Source organism: Arvicanthis niloticus, chromosome 6 (genome assembly GCF_011762505.2).
Source record: "Arvicanthis niloticus isolate mArvNil1 chromosome 6, mArvNil1.pat.X, whole genome shotgun sequence".
In the NCBI taxonomy this organism is placed as follows: Eukaryota; Metazoa; Chordata; class Mammalia; order Rodentia; family Muridae; genus Arvicanthis; species Arvicanthis niloticus.
This window is the reverse complement of record NC_047663.1, coordinates 13988427-14010823: the sequence shown is the minus strand read 5'-3', so window position 1 is coordinate 14010823 and position 22397 is coordinate 13988427. Positions and strand designations below refer to the sequence as shown.

At 38.2% G+C, this 22397-nt stretch overlaps 1 protein-coding gene across 3 annotated transcripts in view; it reads left to right on the top strand.

Annotated features, from left to right (window-relative positions):
- The window catches only part of Cep112 (centrosomal protein 112), a 407052-nt gene that overhangs the window by 15142 nt on the left and 369513 nt on the right, over nucleotides 1-22397 (top strand). For all 3 annotated transcript variants that reach the window (XM_034505950.2, XM_076935566.1, XM_076935567.1), the window contains exon 4: nucleotides 621-793. In XM_034505950.2, coding sequence (XP_034361841.2) covers nucleotides 621-793 — 173 coding nt within the window. The remainder of the gene's footprint in view (nucleotides 1-620; nucleotides 794-22397) is intronic.

The window sequence follows — 22397 nt, the reverse complement described above, 5'->3', positions numbered from 1 at the left end:
CACGTCTTAATTGTGGCCACTCCAAATACTGTATACTGTATATATGTGTTCACATGTGCAGATTAATTGATTGTACAGGAATAAAAACAGTAGGACATAATTATAAAAGTTTTCCATTTAACTATAAAGCAGTGGTACTCAAAATGTGGGTCATGACCCATTTGGTAAACCTGTTTCCAAAAATATTTACATTATGATTCATAACAGTAGAAAAATTACAGTTATGAAGTGGCAACAAAATAATTTTATGGTTGGGGTCACCACAACATGAGGAACTGTGTTAAGGGGTCACAGCACTAGGAAGGTTGAGAACCACTGCTATAAATCTAATAGCAAGTTCTTAAAGAAATTATTCCCAGATTTATCTGCTAGGTAATTTTTCTGTTCATTAGGTTTCTTCTATAGTAGAACATAACTGAAATGTAAATATACTAACCATCTTATTTTAACATTTAATAATTTATTATGTATTGAATGATAACTTTTATATATTTGTCTGTCATTGAATTTAAATTGAATATTTGAGGAGCTTTTGCCAAACTTAAAAATTGATGGAAATTTTAAGTGTTTTTTTTATAGTACATTTTGTAAGAATGATTTCTCTGATATTTAAAAACCAGTCCATCTATTTTGATGAACCAAATTCAGCACAACTTAAAGATTCAAGCCCAGAGAAGTTACCTGACTGGGTAATGGGTGAGCTGGAGACAGGCGAGCAGAGATTAAGTGACTCATGGCAGTGTTCTTCTGGAGAGGATAACACGCTGGCGCTGTCGGCAAGTGATGCCCACAGGTATGCCAAGACATCATGTTTTAAGTTTTTAAAAACTTAGTCTTTTTTTTGCAGCTGGCTCATATAGTAAAGCTTTCTTTCTGTTTAATAATAAGGATTTGGTTTACTTTATACTTTCACTAATGTTGAGTAGATGTTAGGTAGGTTAAAAAAAACAGGCTTTAAAATTTACTACATAGTTAAGATTATGCTACATTTTAAGCCATTTACCAAATATCTGTCATTCTCCACCTCCCCACCTTCCTGTGTGTGTGTGTGTGTGTGTGTGTGTGTGTGTGTGTTTTGTTGTTTGGAAAGTGTTCCTGAGCATCTTAAGTAATGCAAGTGTCTTAGTTAGGGTTTTACTGCTGTGAACAGACACTATTACCAAGGCAAGTCTCATAAGGACAACTTTCCATTGGAGCTGGCTTACAGGTTCAGAGTTCAGTCCATCATCACCATGGTGGGAGGCATGGCAGCATCTAGGCAGGCACGGTGCAGGAGGAGTTGAGAGTTCTACATCTTCATCTGAAGGCAGGCAGGAGAAGACTGGCTCCCACATGGCTAGGAGAAGGGTATCAAAGCCTATCCCAACAGTGACACACTTCTTCCAACAAGGCCACACCTTATAATAGTGCCACTCCCTGGGCCAAGCATGTTCTAACCATCACAACAACTACATGTTTTCCTTTAGGACAGCATTATAAACAAAATGTAACATTCCACACACAGATGGATATGTTGCATCTTCTGCACAAACACCTCTCCTTCCACACACACCTGAGTGGTGCTCACTATTTTCATTTAATGAACTAAGAATATAAATGGGACCCATTCAACTGCCTTTTTAGTAGAGTACTAAGCCTATGTAGGATTTTTCATACAAATAAAAATAAACTTCTAAGTTATAAAAATGTATCAAAAGTCTGTTATTGCAGTGTAATTTTTGGCCTTTAAGAGGGAGAGATTTAAATTTTGGTTTTTATTAAATTTTGATTTTTCCTGTTGACACTGGAGTTTCTTGAAATGTTAAAAATACTGGACAGTGTCAGTTGACATGTACCACACTTTATATTTCACTTCTGGTCATTCTCTTGGTAATTTTAATTTTATAAATTTGTTTCTGTTAACAAAGCAGACTTTCTTGTCCACTATAATTTCTTTGGCCTATTTCTTATTAAATGTGGAAATGTTATTTGTAATTGGAAGTGCATCCATTGTAGATGTTGTCTGGTTGTGTCTTTCGGAGTTGAGATGTTATGAAAGGGAAGAACAGTTAAACACAAAGAATCCTTGAAATAATTTTATTAGAAAAATGAAACAAATGATAATGGAGACGTGATGAAGGAAGAATAGTGTCTTCAAGATTGTTTTTAGATCTGTCAAAATTAGCAATCAGTTTTTTTACTCCTCCTAAAAATCTAAAAAAACTTGTAATCTTTTTTGTAAGCTAGCTATGGGGTCATACATTATAGATAAGTAGTTATAATTGGTTACTCTGTTACTGTAGTGTGGTGTTACTAAGTTTTACATTCTTTTGTATGTATTAGTGAGCATGAACCTCTTTTTCTTTAAATATACTCTGAAGTATTTTCCTGCTTTCATATTGTATCTAAAGTGCAGAGAATAATAATTTATAGAGAGGGATCAAACAGTACAAGAAGGGAAGGGCCTTTATGTATTTGCAGAAATGCCAGGTTTGGCAGCATAGTCACTTACCTATGGCCTGCTGAAGTGACTGATGACTTGCTTCAGATGTATGGGAGAAGTGCACACATAGTTCTGTACATGTGCCATTGTGCAGGTGCTTGGGAAGATTGAGATGTGCTGAAAAGAAGGATTCAGGATAGGAAAGGCTTAATAGGAGTCCAGGTGAATGGACATTTTCTTCTTTGGACCACAAGATACATTTTGAGAAAAATACAATGAAAATATTCTTTTTTAAAAAATGATTTATTTTTATTTATGTGTATGTCTTTGTTGAATGTATGATGTCTGTGGGGTGCCCATGGAGGTGCCCAGAAGAGGAGATGGGGTCCCTGAGCTGTAGTTACTGGCAGTATGAGCTTCCCAACCTGGGTGCTGGGATCCAAAGTAGAGTCCTCTAAAGACTGCAAGAACTCTGCTGAACTCTCTCTAGCCCTAGTGTGAATAATATCTGTGTATCACCCAATCACTGTCTGCAAAATGAAAACATAACAATATCTATACATTAAGAAGTAATCTGTCTTTTGGTTCACTGTATTAGCTACCTTTTTTTCACTGCTAGGACAAAGTATTTGATAAAAGCTATTTAAGGAAGGAGGGGCTTGTTCTAGTTCAGTGTGAGAGGATAGTTTGTCTTTTCAGGCAGGCATGTTAGCAGAAACATGAGGTGTCTGGTCACATCACTGCTATCTATAACTTAAGTAAATTTTAATGAAAAATAGTTACTTGATTACAGGCATGTTATTGATTAAACGTTCAGCAAATGAGAAGCTGATTGTCTGATGCTCTCACCAATTCCATCCAGTCTCACAGCCTCACAAAAGTGTGGTATCCAAGCCAGTTCCCACAACAATCTCTTCTTCCTGTGGGCCTCATAGCTCTCTGTTGCACCCCTCGTGTTGCAAATATTTCATGTCTGTCTTTTGTGTTGGAGTCCAATTTTGTAAGGTAGGAATTTGTGATTTATTTTCAATTTCTCATAGCAAATAGAAGCATGTTAGAAATTTCCTAAGTCATTATATTTAGTTGGGTTACATGTGTGCTTGGATGGAGGTTGTTAGTCACTGATACATATTTAATCCACTGTGCAGAAAGACCATCTAAGGTAGGTGTATTGGTAATAGTTCAATGAATTTTAGAATTGAACTTTTAGAAAATGTAGAGGGAATGATAGACTTTAGAAAATGATGGAGGACACATAGCCATGCACTATAAAGATATCTATACACACTGTGAGACACAGCACTGAAGGAGCCAGAAAGGGCGTGCCAAAAGGCAGTGTCATGAGGCTGATGGTCATTTAGCGTCATAGGGCACTTCTCAGCATTTTGTACTCCTTTGATAATCATGGCTTGATTTATTTTAACATTTAAATTTTATTTAAGCTTTAATCCACACAAATATTACTTAACAGGTATTTGTCATTTTATATACATGGAGACATTTAAAAACTAAAACTAATACTTATTTTGGCTAAAGTTACAAAGATTGGTTTGAAGGCTGAGTCTGTGTGTACCTCAGCTCACTGTGGAACTGAGGAGCCCACTAGGCCCCGCTTTCACTTTCACTCCTCCAGCTAAGGCTGCTCCTTTTCTCTGAGTGGTCATACTGTGCTAACGAAGAAGTTGGTGTCTCTTAATGTTGGCCTACTACATCTAATAACTTCTGTAAGAAATTGTTTTAAAAAGTTTAAGAGGCTTATAATATTTGACACATGTATGTTTTTATAGTGAATAATTTATTGTTACTTAGAACTGAAGTTTAATGCTGCCTCATAAATTTTACAGCCACTTCAACTTGTCCTTTGAAAAACCTCTTTAATCTTAAAAGATTTTCCCCCTTAGTGTTTCTTTTTTGATCACTTTATAAAACCCTGCTTTACTTAGACCTTTTTGTATGTGAAGCATTTCTAATGGCATTTTAGATTATGCTGTTTGTGCCCTAGCCTTTCTATATTATTAAAGATGCAGAGTCCTTTTGAAGCCTTTTTGTTAGGATCCCTATTCAGGAGAGATGACACCTTCCTTTACCTTTATTCTTTTGTAGGCTGTAACAGCCTCCCTTCATACTCCCTGGAAGGATACCGAGGCCGCATTCTACCTCTTAGTATCATGCTTCCTCTTTGTGCCCCCAAATGTAGCATGCATTAGTATATTTAGCATTGTACACCAAAAACTCCAGTACCAGTCGCTCCTCAGGTTCTCCTCTGCTTGCTTTTTTTCTCCATATTTCTTGGTTTACATTCACAGTATTACCCATGTTTTCTTTTAAGACCCATTGATCTAAATGGCATTATTATTAAAATTTTGCTATTACATTGTTGTGTTTAGCATCTGGCATTAATCTTGACAAAGAAATATTGTAGTTGTATTTGACTTTAGTCAGTTATGACTGTAAGAAGTTTCCAAGGAGCTCCTAGACACCGATGTCTGATAGTCACCTTGTCTTTAAGGTAGCCCTCAGAACTTGATTCTTGCTGTTTTCTTTGTATAATTTCCTCCTCATGGACATGGACAGGGCCTGTGACTTGTTGAGTCTCCAAATGAAAACATAGCTTTCAGCAAATTGTGGTTGAAGGCTTATGAAGTCACAAGCAGAGCACCTACCCAGCTGTTCCTAGACTTCCACAGAAGTATGAGAAAATATTTGCATAGTATTTAAAATTCCTCAGTTATTGATAGTCTTGTGTAACCATACATGATGGATACAGACTTTATCTTAGTGTAGAAAGCTGTGAATACTTGTGGAAGCCTCAGTGTAGACTATGCAGAATGAAAAGCCAAGGTGTTTTATGTTCTTTCTTTCACACTTTCCTCATGAGACGTAATCCAGAGACAATTTGGCACATGCTATTCTCTAATGGATACCTCATGTCTGCACCCATGGGAGTAAGAAGTTACGAAGTGTTAGGGCTGTTCTGTAACTTTCTCTCTCTCTCTCTCTCTCTCTCTCTCTCTCTCTCTCTCTCTTTACTTAGGTCTCAAAATCACTGACACATAGTTTTAAAAAGTATGGTGCATTCCATTCTTTATTGTTATATAGAATGATTTGACTCACACCTTAATGCCTAGCTTATTGTGTATCTTGGGTTAAAATATACCTGGGATTTGTTTTAATCAAGTATACTAAGATGATGTGGAAACAATTACCTTTTAAGAAGGCTTGTCATTCAGATTCTAAGAGGAAGTACCATGTCCTGCAGGGCTTTGTGGAGAGGCCCAGGTTTTGCTCAGGAGTCAGAAAGAGCAAAGGGGAATGAACACATAGGTATGAATTAAAATACAAATGTTAGGATAGTGGTTGGGGTTTTAAAATATGATTTCCATGAGATACTAAGGAGTTAAACAACTTTAGCTGTTAGTTTGGCCCTGGCCCAGCTCTTAAAGAGACCAGCTCATCAGTTATAGTATCAAGAATAGATGTACACACTTTCAGGTGTTTTAGACTAAAATGGATTCCTAGAATATGAATTGCTCTATTAGTGGGATTATTTGTTGATTTAATAGCTTATATGATGGTTTAAAATAGTGTATATGGGCTATCTTGGGAAGATATTTAAGATATATAAAGTTCTAAAAAGTGCATAGTGGTATAAAACACTTGTATATAGAAGTGTTTTTAAAGACTGTGCCTGTGTGTGTAAAATTACTGGATGTCACTTTTAGTGAATGGGACATGCCTGGAGTATAGAGATAAAAGCATTTTTTCTGTATGCATGTTACATACATACAGTCAAATTGCCTTCTACAATACTAAACTTTTTAAGACGTTTGGGCATACAGATTTTTGATATTGGTGCTGAAATTAATACATTTAACCAGATAACAAACATGTCTGTAGATGTAACAAACCTGTATGTAGATTTAAACAAAAGAATGAAAATTTCCTGATGAACAAGCATTCCATATATTTTGAATTACACTTGTTTTCTAGTTTGTTAAAGCAAGAAAGCCAAGTAAGCCATTTGTGCCATTCTTGGAGTGCTCAATCTATTTCAGCTACTATTCTGGACATGATTTTTAATTATCTGGTTTGTTCCTCTCTGTAAGCCTGGGATGTTGACAGCATCCCTTTTTTGTCTCTGTGGTGGTAGTAGCAGCCTCAGGAGCTCACAGGGCTTTCCCAGCAGTGTGTCTGGTATTGGAATGGGTTGTGTTTCTAGGATACTCTTATCTGTAAGTAGCTTAGGCAGAAAACATAGAAACTTCATTTTTTAAAACAAATTAGTATTCGTGTAATATTATGTGTATAGGTATTTTGCTTGCATGCATATCTTATGTTCAGTGTGCATGCAGTGCCTATAGAGGCCAGAAGAAGTCCCCAGTTAGGTTCCCAGAGACTATAGTTATGTGTGGTTAAGAGCTGCTATGTAGGTTCTGGGAATTGAACCCGTGTCCTTTGGAAGAGCAACCCGTGCTCTTAACTGCCCAGCCACCTCTCCAGCCCTTTTGTCTGCATTTTACTCTGTGCTCACCTAGAAATCTGAACACATTTCTTTGTCTTGTTGTTTTCATGTTTGCTTTGGTTCAGATCCTACTTCTGATAACTTGGCAGCCATCTGTCCTCAGGTGAATTATTTAATTTCTCTAAACCCAAGTGTCATCATGTTGTAAGATCAAGTTATGGAACTTAATGTCAGGACAAAGTGAAACAATACACGTGCCGCTTTCAGCACACGAATTACTGAGTCTCAGCTGTGCCTACTCCCATTGGTGGCATGGTGGTTGCTATTGTCACAGTTCATTCAAAGACTCACTTGTCGTAGTTTGACTGTCCTTCCAAAGGAGTCTCAAATCTACTAGTCATTGACTGTTTTCAGCTTCTATAAGTCTGCTTGTAGTCTCTAAAATTGAGAATACAATTTCCACCTGAGTAAATTGATACTCAGGTGGAAAGGTTCTATTTGTAAGAGCACACAATTAAAAGAGGTTGTTGTTGTGGTTCTTACTGTTGTTTGTTTTTGAGACAGGCGTTCATGTGTCAAGGACTGGCCTTGAACTTCCCAAGTAGCAAGAATGAGCTTGCGCTTCTGATCTTGCTTCTGCTTCCCGGTTTCAGGTGTGTGCCTGTGGACTTAAGTGGTCCTGGGGATCGAACCCAAAGACTCCTGCAGGCTAAACAAGCACCCCACCAACTGTTCTGCATCCCAGCCCTCCAAACTGGGAAATTTAAGAGATGATTTGTAGGCATGTTTATTCAAGGGAATTAGTCCCACTTTCTAGGATACAAGGAGCACAGTGTGGTGCACTGTGCTGTACATACATTTGCAGCTGTGTAGGTAATGTGTAGATACTACTTCATGTCATTTCTGTATTTTTTTGGGGGGGGGTGCGGGGGTTGAGACAGGGTTTCTCTGTATAGCTTGGGCTGTCCTGGAACTCATTCTGTAGACCAGGCTGGCCTTGAACTCAGAAATCCGCCTGCCTCTGCCTCCCAAGTGCTGGGATTAAAGGCGTGCGCCACCACTGCCCAGCCATTTCTGTATTTTTTTTTTTCATGTTCTTCTCAAAGACAGAATTTAAAGCTAACAGGGTACATTCTTACAATTCTATGGAAGAGATTTTGAAGCTAAAAAAGAGTATTGTTATTTCTGTAATTTCCCAGTGAAATATGATGTTATCTGATAGTTTGTCTCCAAGGCTTACTTGGAATCTGGGATAGAACAAGATGGAAAAGAATACCTATTTAATACCACTTATTTTTTATTGGAGAGTTTAATTAAGAGTTGGGTGTTACTATAGCTGGCTTTGTATGTGTGTGTGTATGTGTGTTTGTGTGTGTGTGTGCACATGTTTATGTGGTGTGTGCATATGTGTGTTTGTGCATGTGGAGGCCAGAGGTAGATTCTGGGTCTTTCTCAACCCTTTTCTACTTTATTTTTTTGAGACAGGGTTTCTCACTAAACTAGGGTCTCTTGGTGAGCCTGGAGCTCACTGCTTGGCTAGGCTGGCTGGCTTGTATGATCCTGAGATCTGTCTGCTTATGCCTCCAAAACTCTGGCATTTCAGTGTTGCTTCTCCAGGCTTTAGTAGGGATACACACTCAAACTGTCACATTTGTACAGGATGAAATTTACCATCTAAACCATCTCCTCAGCCTTACTTCTGGTTTTTTAGAATAAAATAATTTATACTTGTATGAAGGTAAATCACTCAATTAAAATATTATTACATTATTTAAAGTTTTACAATTGAAAACTGGAACAAAAAGAGGGTACACTGGATAGTTTCATATCAACTTGACACTAGCTAAAGTCATCTGAAAGGAAAGCATTTCAACAGAGAAAATGCCTTTATAGTAGAGGACATTTCCTTAATTAGTGATTGATGGGGGAGGGTCCAGCCCATGTGTGTGGTGCCTTCCCTGTGCTGGTCATCTTATATTCTATAAGAGAGCAGTCTGAGCAAGTATGAGGAGCAAGCCAGTAAGCAGCACTCCTCCATGGCCTCTGCATCAGCTCCTGCCTCTAGGTTTCTGCTCTGCTTGAGTTTCTGTCATGACTGCCTTTGATGATGAACAGTGATTTGAAAGTGTGAACTGAATAGAATAAACCCTTTCCTCTGCACGTTTCTTTGATTATGGTGTTTTGTTTTACCACAGCAATTGTAACCCTAAGACAGAGACGAAGGGGATTAAAGTTTAATAAATTCTGGCCTCTGGACTCTATTCCACAGTGGAGGAAGCACATCACTTCTGCTTGTTGTAGATGAGTTCAATTTATTGGTGGGAAAATGTATTTCTTTAGACTTATGTATCATTTTATAAGGAGTCTAGATTATTTAAAAATTCTAGGTTTGTTGAAACATGATATACATACATTTCAACCTATCAAATTTAGGCTAATTATATATCAATTGGAACTTATCTTTTAACTTATTGGGTCAGCTAAATGATATATGTATTCATGCTTATAAGAAAGGGCTCGGAGAATAATTACCCTGCTTTAAATGATTACAAGGGACTATAGTTTTTGCGTGTTTGCTTTCATGAGGGTTTTCCATGGCCTGTTTGATGGTAGCTTTTCGTTTGGAATGAGGAATATAGTCATAGTCTGTCTTTATGGAAATGTGCTTTGCTTTACAATGATCCTCTTCATATGTGGTTTTCAGGAATGTATTGTGGTAGAAAGCTGATATTCTCTGTGCCCTTTAAAAAGGTCTCCCAGTGTCGCTAGGATTTCCTTTGCACATGCAGCTTCCTAGCACAGCCAGCAGAGGGTGGTGGAGTACAGTGAAAACCTGCTCTCTTCACTGCTTGATCTATATGAATATTTTTTTATTTGAAAATTATTAATTTGATTTTTTAGACTGTGTTACCCTAAAATAGCAGTGGGATCTTTTGCTTTGTCAAACTCCATTCTATGTGCAGATGACACACTATAAATACCTTGTTGCCTGACTTGGCAGTAGGGACTTGGCAGGGAGCTTTTTTCTTGAGAATCTATGACTGTTGGCATCAGTGTGACTAGGATTCACATAGTGGAGGCTCTAAGTATTATTAATAAAGACATATTTATTTAAGAGTTTGGGTAAAGATGTGTTTGATTGTAGCTGTGGCCAGTAGATGTTTTGTTTTGCTAACAGTGGCAATGTTCTGTAGCTGTGTTCCCAATGCTGTGTGTGTTTCTCACTATGGCTGTTCCATGCTTGAAATGAGGTTGAGGAACTGGACTTTGCATTCTGTGCTTGATTTTGGCCAAAAGACTGAGAACTAGTTAATTTTACAGTCTAGTAGATTTAAATGGCTGTATGTGACTAGTGATCACTGTGATGGACACTGCAGTTTTAGACTTGAGTCTTTTGCTGAGCCATTGCAGAACTTGACCTGTATGGAGAACTGCTGCCATGTTTTCTGTCCAGGTGGAGAGTGTGGTGGTATGAGTTCTAGGATTGAGTTCTGTGATAAGAGCTGACCAGGTGAGGGGAGACCTTTTGTCTGTTTCTGTGCTGTTCTTGGACGTCCTCTTTGTTGATGATCACCCAAGGGCAGTGCCAAGTTGCTCTTCACTGGCCAGTCTCTGTCTTCCGAGAACCTGTCCCTAGCAAAAAAAAAAAAAAAAAAAAAAAAAAGACAGCCTTTCATTAATTTATTTGGGCAAAACAACTAGTATTGAATAAATCTGAATACTTTGATATCTGACTATACCTTTGATGGTATCTTGTTTAGCTCTTGCTGTAAGTGTGCTATGATAACAAGTAGTGAAAACTGTCCCTTTATTACAAAACACTTACTTCTCATTAGTTCTCACTATGAATGAGAACTAATGTCATTCTTAGGATTTTCAGTGCTGGCCAAGTGGCAGCACTTAGTCCCTGAGATGGAACAACTGTGAAGTGGTGCTCACGCACTAGGTTTCCTAAGCTGGATTTTGTCATATTTTTTCTTTTGTTTCTTCCTTAATGAGAAACGCTTTATAACATCATTTTTTTCTTATAAACAAGGTTTTTTCATTAAGATATTGTTTATTTTGATTTTTTTCTATAACAATGGAAAAAGCAACTAAACTTACATATGTATTATAAACTTTAATTTTAAGGCAACTGGGAATTGTAAACCAGAGATATAATAAAAAGTGCTAATTTAAAGGTGTGGCAAATATACTTTGTATTTTAAGCTGTTTTAACATAGGGAACAGGAAATGTATTTATGAAACCAGGTCATGTTCTGATTTTGCTAAGCATTTTTTGATAGTTTTATATTTGTAAATACTTAGTTTTAGTCATTTTTAGCCTTCATTTCCCTCCTTCATCTCCTCCCCTTTTGCTGAAATGTATTTTACCAACAGGCTCTTTCTACCTTGTTGAGGTTTTTTCTTTTTGGCCACTATGATGGTTGGTATATGCTTGACCCAGGGAGTAGCACTATTGGGAGGTGTGGCCTTGTTGGAGTAGGTGTGGCCTTTTTGGAGTAGGTGTGTCACTGTGGGAGTGGGCTTTAAGACCCTTATCCTAGCTGCTTGGAAGCCAGTATTCTGCTAGCAGCCTTCAGATGAAGATGTAGAACTCTTACCTCCTCCTGCACCATTCCTGCCTGAATAGACACTGCCATGCTCCTGCTTTGATAATGGACTTAACCTCTGAACCTGTGAGCCAGCCCCAGTTAAATGTCCTTACAAGAGGTGCCTTGGTCATGGTGTTTGGTCACCACAGTAAAATCCTAACTAAGACAGCCATTGAATTTAATCCTGGTTGCTTGCAGGCTTTGAGTGGGCTATCACCTACTGGAAAACTAGTAGCTTTCTTATTACTATAAGGACAGTGACACTTCTCTCCCAGGATCTGTCACAGGTCATAGTCCCTCACTGAGGGGTGAAGCATCTTACTTTCTAACTTTAGCTTTCCTTTTATTTCTAATAACGTTTTCTTGGAAAATTAAACATGTTATGGTCATTGGTGGCTGGGGAAAAGGTGGCAGACACAGATGGATTCCTGGGGGTTTGCTGGCCAGCCAGTCTAGTCAATGGTAAGCTCAAGGTCACTGAGAGACCCTGTCTCAGAAAATAAGGTGGAGAGCAGCAGAGGAAGGCACTGATGCCAGTTCTGCACTGGCACATATGTGCACCGAAGATGCACACCACACCACATACCACACCACCACACACCACACCCACAAATTCCTTTTCTCATCTTGACAGCTGCATTTTTATCTTCATGGAGGAGGTTCTTACTGCATTTGATGTTGCCTTACCTGACATGTTTGGTTAGATAGTGTAAAGAACAGAACTTTTTGGCTTACAATTCTGGGAGGCTGACAAATGTCATGTCAAGATTCTGGTACCCTGAAAGAGCTGCTTTGCTGTGTCATCCATGGTAGAATGTAAGAAGGGGGAAGGAGAGAGGGAGAGGGAGAAGGAGAGGGGGAGAGAGAAGGAGGGAGCCTAAACTTGCTGTTTTATAACGAATCTATTCCTACTATAAGGACAAACCAACTCATGACATAAAGTCCCCATAGTATAATTATTCAGCTACATTAACTGGTAACATTATTCCAGAGACAAAATTTAGCATGAATTTAGGAGAGGGAAAGCATTAAACTATCCATTGATCAGAATTCGTGGAATATACTTTTGTTAGTGGTGTCTGCTGTGTCTGTTTTTGTGTTGTATTTGAGATTTTTTTCCCCCAAGATCATGGGAATGGTTAACTGTGGTATTTCTTGGTTTTGCTTTTTTATTTAGATTTGTGATATGTTTGGACTTGATCTGTATGCATGAGGTAGGGGTCATAGTTAATTCCCTGAGTTGTCACAGAGATTTTCATTGATCTAACATTTTTTTAAAGCTATTTTTCCCCTCATTGCTGTGCTTAATGCTGTTTTTCAGAAATCAAGGAATTTTGCTTGTGTGGGTTGTTTCTCACCTGTAAATTTTTCTATTTGTCTTTGTGTTAATGCTATAGTGCTTCAAGTGCTCGGAATTGAACCCAGGTCCTACTACCTGCTGGAAATGTGCTCCACTTTTGGTGAGCTATAGCTCTATCTGCTGCTATGGACAAGACTTGTGTGTTTTGTGAGTGTGTGTGTGTATGCACGTGCACACGTGCACATGTATGTATTCATACATGTATGTATGTGTGCATGCATGTGGAAGCCATAGGTCCATGTTCATTTTCTTCAATTTTATAGGAAGTAAAATTGCTATAGTGCTTCAAGTGGTATTGCTTTAGAACAATTGCAGAGATTTTGTTACTACCATTGTAGCTTTTCTTTTTCTTCAAGATTATCTGCATTCTCAGTCACTGTGAAAAGACAGTATGACCAAGGCAGCTCTTATAAAAGAAAAGGGGACAATTAATTAAAAATGTAGTACATGATCATCATGGTTGGGAGCATGGCACACATAGTGCTAGAGCAGTAGCTGAGAGCTTTGTCCTCTCTACAGGCAGAGAGGGAGAGGCGGAGGGGGAAGGATGAGGGAGAGGGATGAGAGAGAGAGAGAGAGAGAGAGAGAGAGAGAGAGAGAGAGAGACAGAGAGAGACAGACAGAGAGAGACAGACAGACATGAGGAATGAGGGAGAGGGAATGCCAAGGCTTGGACATGGCATGGGCTTTTGAAACCTCAAAGCTTAACCCCCAGTGACATACTTCCTTCAAAAGACCCCACCTCCTAATCCTTCTAATCCTTTCAAATAGTGCCATCCCCTGGTGACTAAGCATTCAAATATGTGGTTTATGTGGGCCATTCTTATTCAAAGTAGCACATTCAGGCAATTCTTGTATGCATTTCTATATACATTTTATAATTAGTTCATGTTTTATTTTCTTTACATACCTCTGTTGAGAGTTTTGATTACAAATGCTTTATATATAACAGTTTGGAAAGATTTGCTGTTTTTTTATAATATAGAATTGTACCAGGAGTACTAGGTAAATAATGGTATCTATTTTTAATGGGTATGTAGTAATCTATGTATGTTATATATCTTGTTGTGGTTTTAATTTAGATTCCCTAATAGACATCTGGGAATTGTAGCATCTTTTTGTATATGTATTGAACATTGTATCTTCTTGGAGACATTCCTTTCCACACACCCAGGATACAACGGTGAGAGATGTGTAGAAAACCTTAGCAGAAATTTCTAACCAGCATCCTTGTGGGAGCCACAAAGGAGTCACTAGAGTTTAACAGTTTTGAAATCTAGACAGGCAAATGCTAGATGTTCTCTCATCACATTTCAAGACCAGGGTACAATTCTCCACGGCACACGGCTCTTCTCATGGGGCTCCGTGTTATCCTTAGGCTCCCTGAGTTACCTAGGTGAATAATTTTCCTAGTTTGTCGTTTTCAGAAGTTTTTTTTTTTTTCCTTTTGGAGTCCAGTGGCCATAGATATCTGTGTATTTCTTTCAGGTTCACACTATCGAAGCCACATCTAATCTCTCTTAGAGAGAAGTCATTTTCACTTTTTGAGTCTTGGCTGAGAATACTTGAGAGAAAACCTCAGTGAGCTTTAGAGCGTGCCTGTATGCCTGTGGATCCCGGTGTGAAGCACACACTTACCTTCTTAAAGGACTTTGCATATGAGTGTGTGCATTGTCTGATGGCTGCTTGCCACCTTCTCAGTCTCACCACAGGGTTGTCCTGGCAAGTCTGCCTTTCTATCTGAGTAGTGCTCAAACCTTGCTTGAATGTCACATCTTAATTTGCTGTCTTTTGTTGGTATGAGAAACTGAAAATGAAAAATTGTTTGTTTTAAAGACTACAAGCCCTGTGTTGGGACTGTCTTTAGTATGTGCTTACAGGAACCTTTCTTTATTTTTCTTTTCACATTTTCTGATTCAGCTAAAATAAGTTAGTTGTATTTTAGTATTTACCTGGAATTATCTTTAATCTAGTATTATATAAACTCATTAAAGATACCTTTTATTTTCCATATTAAGGAAAGCTTTCTGTCTCCAAACCATGTGGATTGGCCTTTTGTTCTACACTAAATATTATTTTCTTCCATGTCCTTCCAGCCTTCTTCAAGCTATATATAGACTTTTCCTGCCTCTGCCAGGTACTTGTCCTACCACTGGACTGGTTGCTTTAGGTTTTAGTTATTTAACTGCTTCGAGGAACTAGTTTCTGTTTTACTGGTATATAACTGTGTGATGGCCCATCTTAAGAATTAAAAGGATAATGATTTTATTGCTTTGTCTATGTGTTGACGGACTGGACTGAGTCAGACCACTCTCCCTCTTTGATTTGGCCTGTACCGATCTAGGGACTAGACAGAGCTGTAATGTTGAAAATAGCTCACTCCTTCACTTGGCATCTTGGTGGTGGGATGGTTGGGTGGTTGGCAGACTGTCTTAGCTCTGAAGGCTGGGATCATTTTGCCATGTAGTGTCAGAGTTTCCTCTTTTCATGTCACTTTTCCACATGGCCTTTCCATGTGCTAGTCTCCCTAGCAGGGCATTCAGACTTCTGACATGGACATGCAGCATTTCATTGTGTAAGAGTAACTGCTCCAGGGCCACCTTAAGACTTTGTCCTAGCACTAGTGGAGTTTCAGTTTGCTGTGTTTTATTAAAGAAAATGAATCACAAACCCAACCCAGATACAGTGTGGAAAGACTGTACAAGGACACAAAATTTAAGAAGTATCAAGTACTCCATCTTGGCATATTACTCATTACATGGCCATCACATATAAGAAGGACATAACAATTTAGTTATTAAGCCAGCATAAACTTGGTTTAAAGTTATGGTTTTGAGGCGATGATATGTTTGCTTATGTGTGTACTGGCGTGTACACAGTGTGCCTGGAAGTGGAGTGGAGTGTTTGATAACAAATGTCTTTGTGTGTGTGTGTGTGTGTGTGTGTGTGTGTGTGTGTGTGTATGTATGTATGTGTATTCATTGTCTCTCACTGAATCTGGAGGTCCAGAGCTCACCAGTTCATCTAGACTGGCTGGCTGGTCAGAGAAATAAGGGTAGCTGCTTATCTTCATCTCTTAGCTCTGGAGTTACACATGTGCCCCATTGCTAGGAATCTGAATTCAGATTCATAGTCTTGCACATTGGGCTGGATCTCCAGCTTATTTGTTGCAATATTTTTTTTGCAAATCATTTGACTTGTTTTTATAACTTTCTTTTTAGGATGTCATGTATGAGTACTGAAAATAAATAATTTCTTCCTCCCTCTTCCACAGCTTCTCCCATGTTGTCCTTCCAATTCATGATCTCTTAATTATTGTTTTATGCATATGCACACTTATGTACATGTGCACACACATATGCGTACACTGCTGAGTCCTATGTGTATATATATGTTTAGGACTGACCACTTGGGATTGAATAACCTGTGAAAGGCTCTTCCCTGGAAAAGACTGATTCTCCTCTCCCAGAAGCCACTGTCTGTAGCTCTTCATGTAGGGTTGGGGGCTGTGAGAGTCCTCCTATGGCTGGCAAGGTTATGGATCCAGAGGAGAACCTACTGATGCATTTAAATATCCTTATTCTCACAGGTATGGAGTATAAAGACATGAGGAATGCATAGAAGGTTGGCTGTAAATTCTCACACTTTAGCAAGGAAGTTTCTTTTTTCAGTACATGGCAAGTCCTCCAGAAACCCACAGCTGGATGAAATTCAGAGTACAACTGACAGTGCAGGTCCTAACCCCCAAGGAGGTACATCTGTAACACACCCTCTGACGATGTTCAGGGAGCATCATAAGAGTGGTGGGAAGACTGTATGAGCCAGAGGCTGGATGTCTGCTCTGAGGGAGTTTCTTCTGTATACTGCAGAGAAGCCACATAGCACCATGGCCATATCCACTGCAATCTTTGCTCAAGAGCAAGATCTCCAGCTGAGTTTTTGGTTTCTTGGTGAGACTGACTTTGTTTTCCTCTTCTCAGTAGTCAGATTTTACTATTTTTGGTTATCTCTGGAATCAAAAAACCAGACAGTCCTTCAGTTTCCGTCTGTTATCCCAGGCAAAGGTGACATCCAAAGGTCGTTCTTCAGCCTTCCCTTCCCTACGCAATCATTCTTTTTTTCTTTTCTCTCTATCTCTCTGTCTCTCTCTGTGTCTCACTGTGTCTCCCCCTCTACCCCTGGCAGTGTTTCTCTCCTAGTTAACTTCATCTGTCCACTTGATACAGCCCAGAATTATTTGAGGGAGTTTCAGTGGGGCTATCGCCTTGGTCAGATTGGCCTGTAGACATATCTTTGACACATTTTCATGATTGTAAATCTAGGGCCCAGCTTTCTGGTTGGCACTATCCCCAGGCAGGATATCTCGGACTGTATAAGAAAGGAAGGGTTAGAAGCTAGGGAGCAAGCCTGTAAGCTGTGGTGATCTCTATAGTTGCTGCTTTAGTCCTTGTCTTCAGGTTTCTGCCTTGAGTTCCTCCTTTGAGTCCCTCAAAGCTGGACTGGGACCTGGAAGTGTGAGATAAAATAAAATTTCCTCCCCAAGTTACTTTTGGTAATAGTGTTTATCACAGCAACAGAAAGCAAACCAGAATGATTTCACACTAAGCTGAGACTGATCTGGAACTTTGTAGCCCAGGCTGGCCTTCAATCCATGGTGATTTTCCTACGTTAGCTTTATAGCTCTGGAATTACAGGCATATCCGTCATGCCTAGGTCTCTATGCCATCTAGAATGGTATTTCATTACTATATTTTAAAAATTGTATCAGTTTCTATTTTGCTTTTTCCTTTTAGAATTCCTATTACTCCAGTGTTAGAACCACACTGTCTGAGTTACTGTAGCTTTGTCCTGTATTTTGAAACCAAAAGTTCTCTGCTTCAAGCTTTGCTAGCTTTTTTCCAGATCACTTTAATTATATATGATCCTCTTGGTTCTATATAGATTTTAGGATTATTTTTTATTTTTCTATGAAAAAAACAATCAAAATTTTGATGTGTATTGCTTTGAGTAGTATAAAAGGACATTGATTTTTGAAGCCCATGAACATAGAATATCTTTTTTATTTATTTGTGTCTTTCATTAGTGTTATATAATTCTGGCATATATCTATTTGGTCATATTAATTTCTAGATATTCTATTCTATTTTGATACTTTTATAAACAAGTTCACCTCTTTTCTTTTCTCTCTTAATTCTCCTTTTTCAGACAGAGTCTTGCTGGTGCATATACAATCCACATTATTGTTTAGATTATTGCATGGCCCAGGCTGGTCTCTAGTTTGTATTGCTCCTGCCCTTCCTGCCTCATGCATGGTACAGATTCTGCAGGTTGTGTATTTTCAGGAAGTTTTTTTATTTTATCTAGGTTATCCAATATGCCATATGACTGATGGCAGTATTCTCTGGAAAACTTTCTCATTCCTGATAAACTAGTCATGGCATCTCCTCTTTTGTTCCTGATTTAGTTGAACCCTCTCTTTACCTCAGAGTTTGTAGCTAAGTGTGTCACTTTGTTGATCTCAGATGATTAACTTTTGGTGGTGTTGATTTTTCTATAATCCTTATTTTTTTTATCTCTGCTCTAATCTTAATATTTTCTCATATTTGAATTTGGGCTCAGTTTTTTTCTCTAATTTTTGAAGGTTTAAATTTAGGTTGTTGACTTGATTTGTCTTCTTTTTTTCAGACTTGTATAGCCGTAACTTTTCTTTGTAGTGCTGCTCTCACTTCATCTTGTGCATATTATTCTGTTGTAATTTTCAGTTGTTTCAATGTTTTCTAAATTTGCTTATTTTGTCTTTGATCCATTGGTTAAAGTGTGTATTGCTTGGTTTTCCATTTTTGCATTTAGCTTGGCTATTCTGTGAGTGCTTTCTGATGGTTTATAGTTTCTTAATTTTTTTCTTTTATTGCCTTTGCGATTTGATTGTTTTGGTTGTGCAGTATGCTTGGATTATTTTATTTATATTTTATATATTTACTACATTAAAAATTATGTCACTATGCAACTTGTATAAATCATGTTTTAGCTAGGATGGGCTACGGCAGTCCATTTAACCACAGTTTTTCTTTCCACAGTTTCAGTCACAGTGAACTGTAGTATGAGAGTATTAGATAGACAATTCCAGAGATAAAGCATCCATATTTTTTACATTGTGCTTGTTCTAGGTTGTAACCTATGATGAAATCCTGTGCATTTGTTCCATCTCTACATGGATACTCTTTGTTCAGAATATGGTGTGTTGATATGCATAGTACTTAGTAGCTGTGTCTCTTATTAGTATAGTACACACAGATTTAGTACTGTCCACTGTTGAAGCCTCCACTGGGAAGGTGTTGGAAGGAACATGTTTATTTTAAGCCTGTGATAACAAGGTTGATGAATACAAGAGCTCTTTACTCCTATTCCCTCCACACATCTTATTAATGTCCCCATTTTTACCTTTTTACACTAGATATCACTAAAAAATGACTATAGCTTGTAGTTATTTTTAAAACTTATATGTTTATACTGAGTTTGAAAATGACTTATATGCTAAAATGACATTAATGGACTAATCTTTATTTGCCTGTGTAATTGTTTTTACTAATGGACTTTACACTTACATGCTTATTCATTTTGCTAATTAGTTTATTCTCCTTTGACTTGGAGAAATCCCTGCAGGATTTCTTTTGAATCAGGTCTAGTGACAGTGCACTCCTTCAGCCTGTGACTGTGGCTGGGAAATGCTTTTATTTTTAAAGCAAAGCTTTGCAGGGAATAAAATCATGGTAGTCCATTTTTTCTCTTTTGGTCCTTTGAATATATCATCCCAGTCTCTCCTGGTTTGTCAGGATTCTGTGGTAATGTCTCCTGGAAGTCTTGTGGAGGCTCAGCTGTATATTAGCTGTATATTAGTTTACTCTTTTTATTTCAGGTCCCCTCTTTGTCTTTTGATGGTATGATTCATAATGTGCTGCAGTGTAGCTCTCTTTCATTTGGTTCGTTTGCAATCCTTCAAGCTACATAAATCTGGATGTCCTTTTGAAGGCTGACTCTTGCAAGTAGTCCTGCTGCCTATTTCTGCCTTTTCTTTTTTAACGGAGTATTGCATGATGCTTGAATGGGTGATCCTTTCAGTTCCTTATGCTTCCTTTACTCCCCCTCCATCACTGTTAGCTTTGTTCTCAAACTGGGTAATTTTAAATGTGCTGATTTGGGTTTACTAATTCTTTTTTATGTTCTTTATAATAATGAATGCTGTTAAAGTCCTCTAGTTAATTTTAAAATAATGATTACTGATTTATGTGAGTGTATGTGTATATATGTGTGTATGAGTTTGTGTGTAAGCCATGTGTGTATGGCTGTATGTGTATGTGTCACTGTGTGCCTGTGTGTGAGACTGTAGGTGCATGTGTGTATGAATGGTGGAATATGTATATATATGACGTTCAGAAGAGAGTGTTAGATCTCTTGGAACTGGAATTCAGTGTTGTTTGTGGGACCCTTTGTAGGAATAATCTCTTGTGTACTGTGTGGAAGCATCACCTATCAATAAAAAGCTGATGGCCAATGAGCTAAGGCAGGATTAGAAAGGATTAAAAACTCTTGGATATAGTCAGGCATCAAAGTTTCACCCCACACTCTGAGGAACTCAGATGTATGAAACCAGGGGAGGTATCTAACCAGACATAGAATAGAAGAGATGGGTTGTAGAAGTTATAGGCTAATGGGGAACAAGCCCAAGCTTACGGCCTAGGCATTTATTCATACATAAATAAGCCTCTGAGTTGCTATTTGGGAACCGGGCGCGAGTGGATAAGCCTTTGACTCATTTACATGAGTGATACGACCAAACGCCAGTCCTCATGATAGAACAGCAAGTGTTCCTCACTGCTGAGCTTTCTCTCCAGACCTTCCTCTAGTTAATTTTTTAGTTCAGTTATTATACTCTTTAGTCCCCATTTTTTGTTTTTCTTTAAAAATATTTTACATCCAATTATTTAAATTCTCATTTTTTCCTATGTTCAATGTTTCCAAGCCTATTGAGCATTTTGGTGATACTTATATATATTTTGACAGACTTATTTTTTTTTCCTTTGTCTCATTTCCTTGGCCCAGGCTAAGCAGGCTGGCCTCAAACTTATGGCAGTCCTCTTGTCAGTAGGCTGGGATTATAGGTATGAGCCAGCACACTGGGTGCAGGTCATTCTTAGACTTTTACTTCTTACGTATTACCTTCAGGAGATTCATTTCTTCCTTTGTTTGGACCATAATACACAATTCTTAACACTTTGTGTTTGTTTCTGTATATGTGGAAAATAATCTAGTCCCTTGGACTATTTCTTTGAACAATGGAAGACCTTTAAGAATTAGCTGGTGAGAGATTCTGGGACCATTGCAACCTTTTATGTGGCTGTGTCTTCTGACTTATGCATAACCACCTGAGGGTTGTTTTGCTTGTTCTTTCTTGTTTTCAGGAGCTTAGAACCTCCTGTTTCCATTCATGTTGTTGCTGTACTTTGGGTCTTCTGGAGCAGTTGAGTCCTGGCCAACTTTGGTTGCTTTTTTGTTTGTGTCTTTTCTTGTTCAAGTATGTTCTACTTGATCCCATTATAACATCACAACAGGTTAAACAAGTTTTTTGGGAAGCTCCTGAAAGTGTTTGAAGATTAGACTTATTCTTGTCTTTTCCTTCTTGTGAAACTGGAGCAGTAGAGTCCCCATGCATCTAGAGAGTTCTGGTCCTGTCATTGCCTACATTATCCAGTCCTTTAGGCATCTGTCTGCAAGACCAGAGTGTTAGATAAGTGTCCCAGGTTTCTCCTGCCCTTGGAGAAACTGATTGTTGGATAATTTAGTTGTTAGTTCTGTGCTGAGCTGGTGCTCTAACTACTGACTGCATGAATGGACACTATGTGCTTTCTAGCAGTTCATAACCTGACACCTGTTAAGAGCTTAGGTGAGACTGAAATCCAACTTCTAAGTAGCTCCTGGAAGATCAGTATGGTAGTGTGCAGCCTTTCTCTTTCCTCCTCATCCTAGGATGAAGCTGGAGCTGGAGAACCCACTAATGTTCCCTTCTGCCTGTTTTAATGCATGTGGTTGTACCATTGCCTATAGTGTATGAACCTCTTGGCTGGAGTCTCAGTGGTGCACATGGGGAATTGGTTCATGAACTGAGACAGGAAGCCCCTAGGTTTCCCATTCTACCTTCTTGGTTGCATCAATTATTGTAGAAAGTTTCTTTTGTAGAGAACATTTAATTGATCTTCCTTTGGGTTTTAAATCCTACTAACTAAACTGTGTTTAGCTTTTATTGGTACAGGGCAAACCTACATTTCACTAATATTTGAAATAGTTTGATGGGGTTAAATATTTTAGCACTAGAAAAAGTAAAAGAGAATATATATATATGTATATATATATATTCACACACACATATAAATATATTCTTTAGTGTTACTACTTAATGGTAGTAAAAAGCATGTCAGGGAAGGTAACTAAATTTTTTCTTTCTGTTAGCTTTGGCACCCTGAAATTAATTCACCCCTTTAATTTGGACACATGTTCAATAAT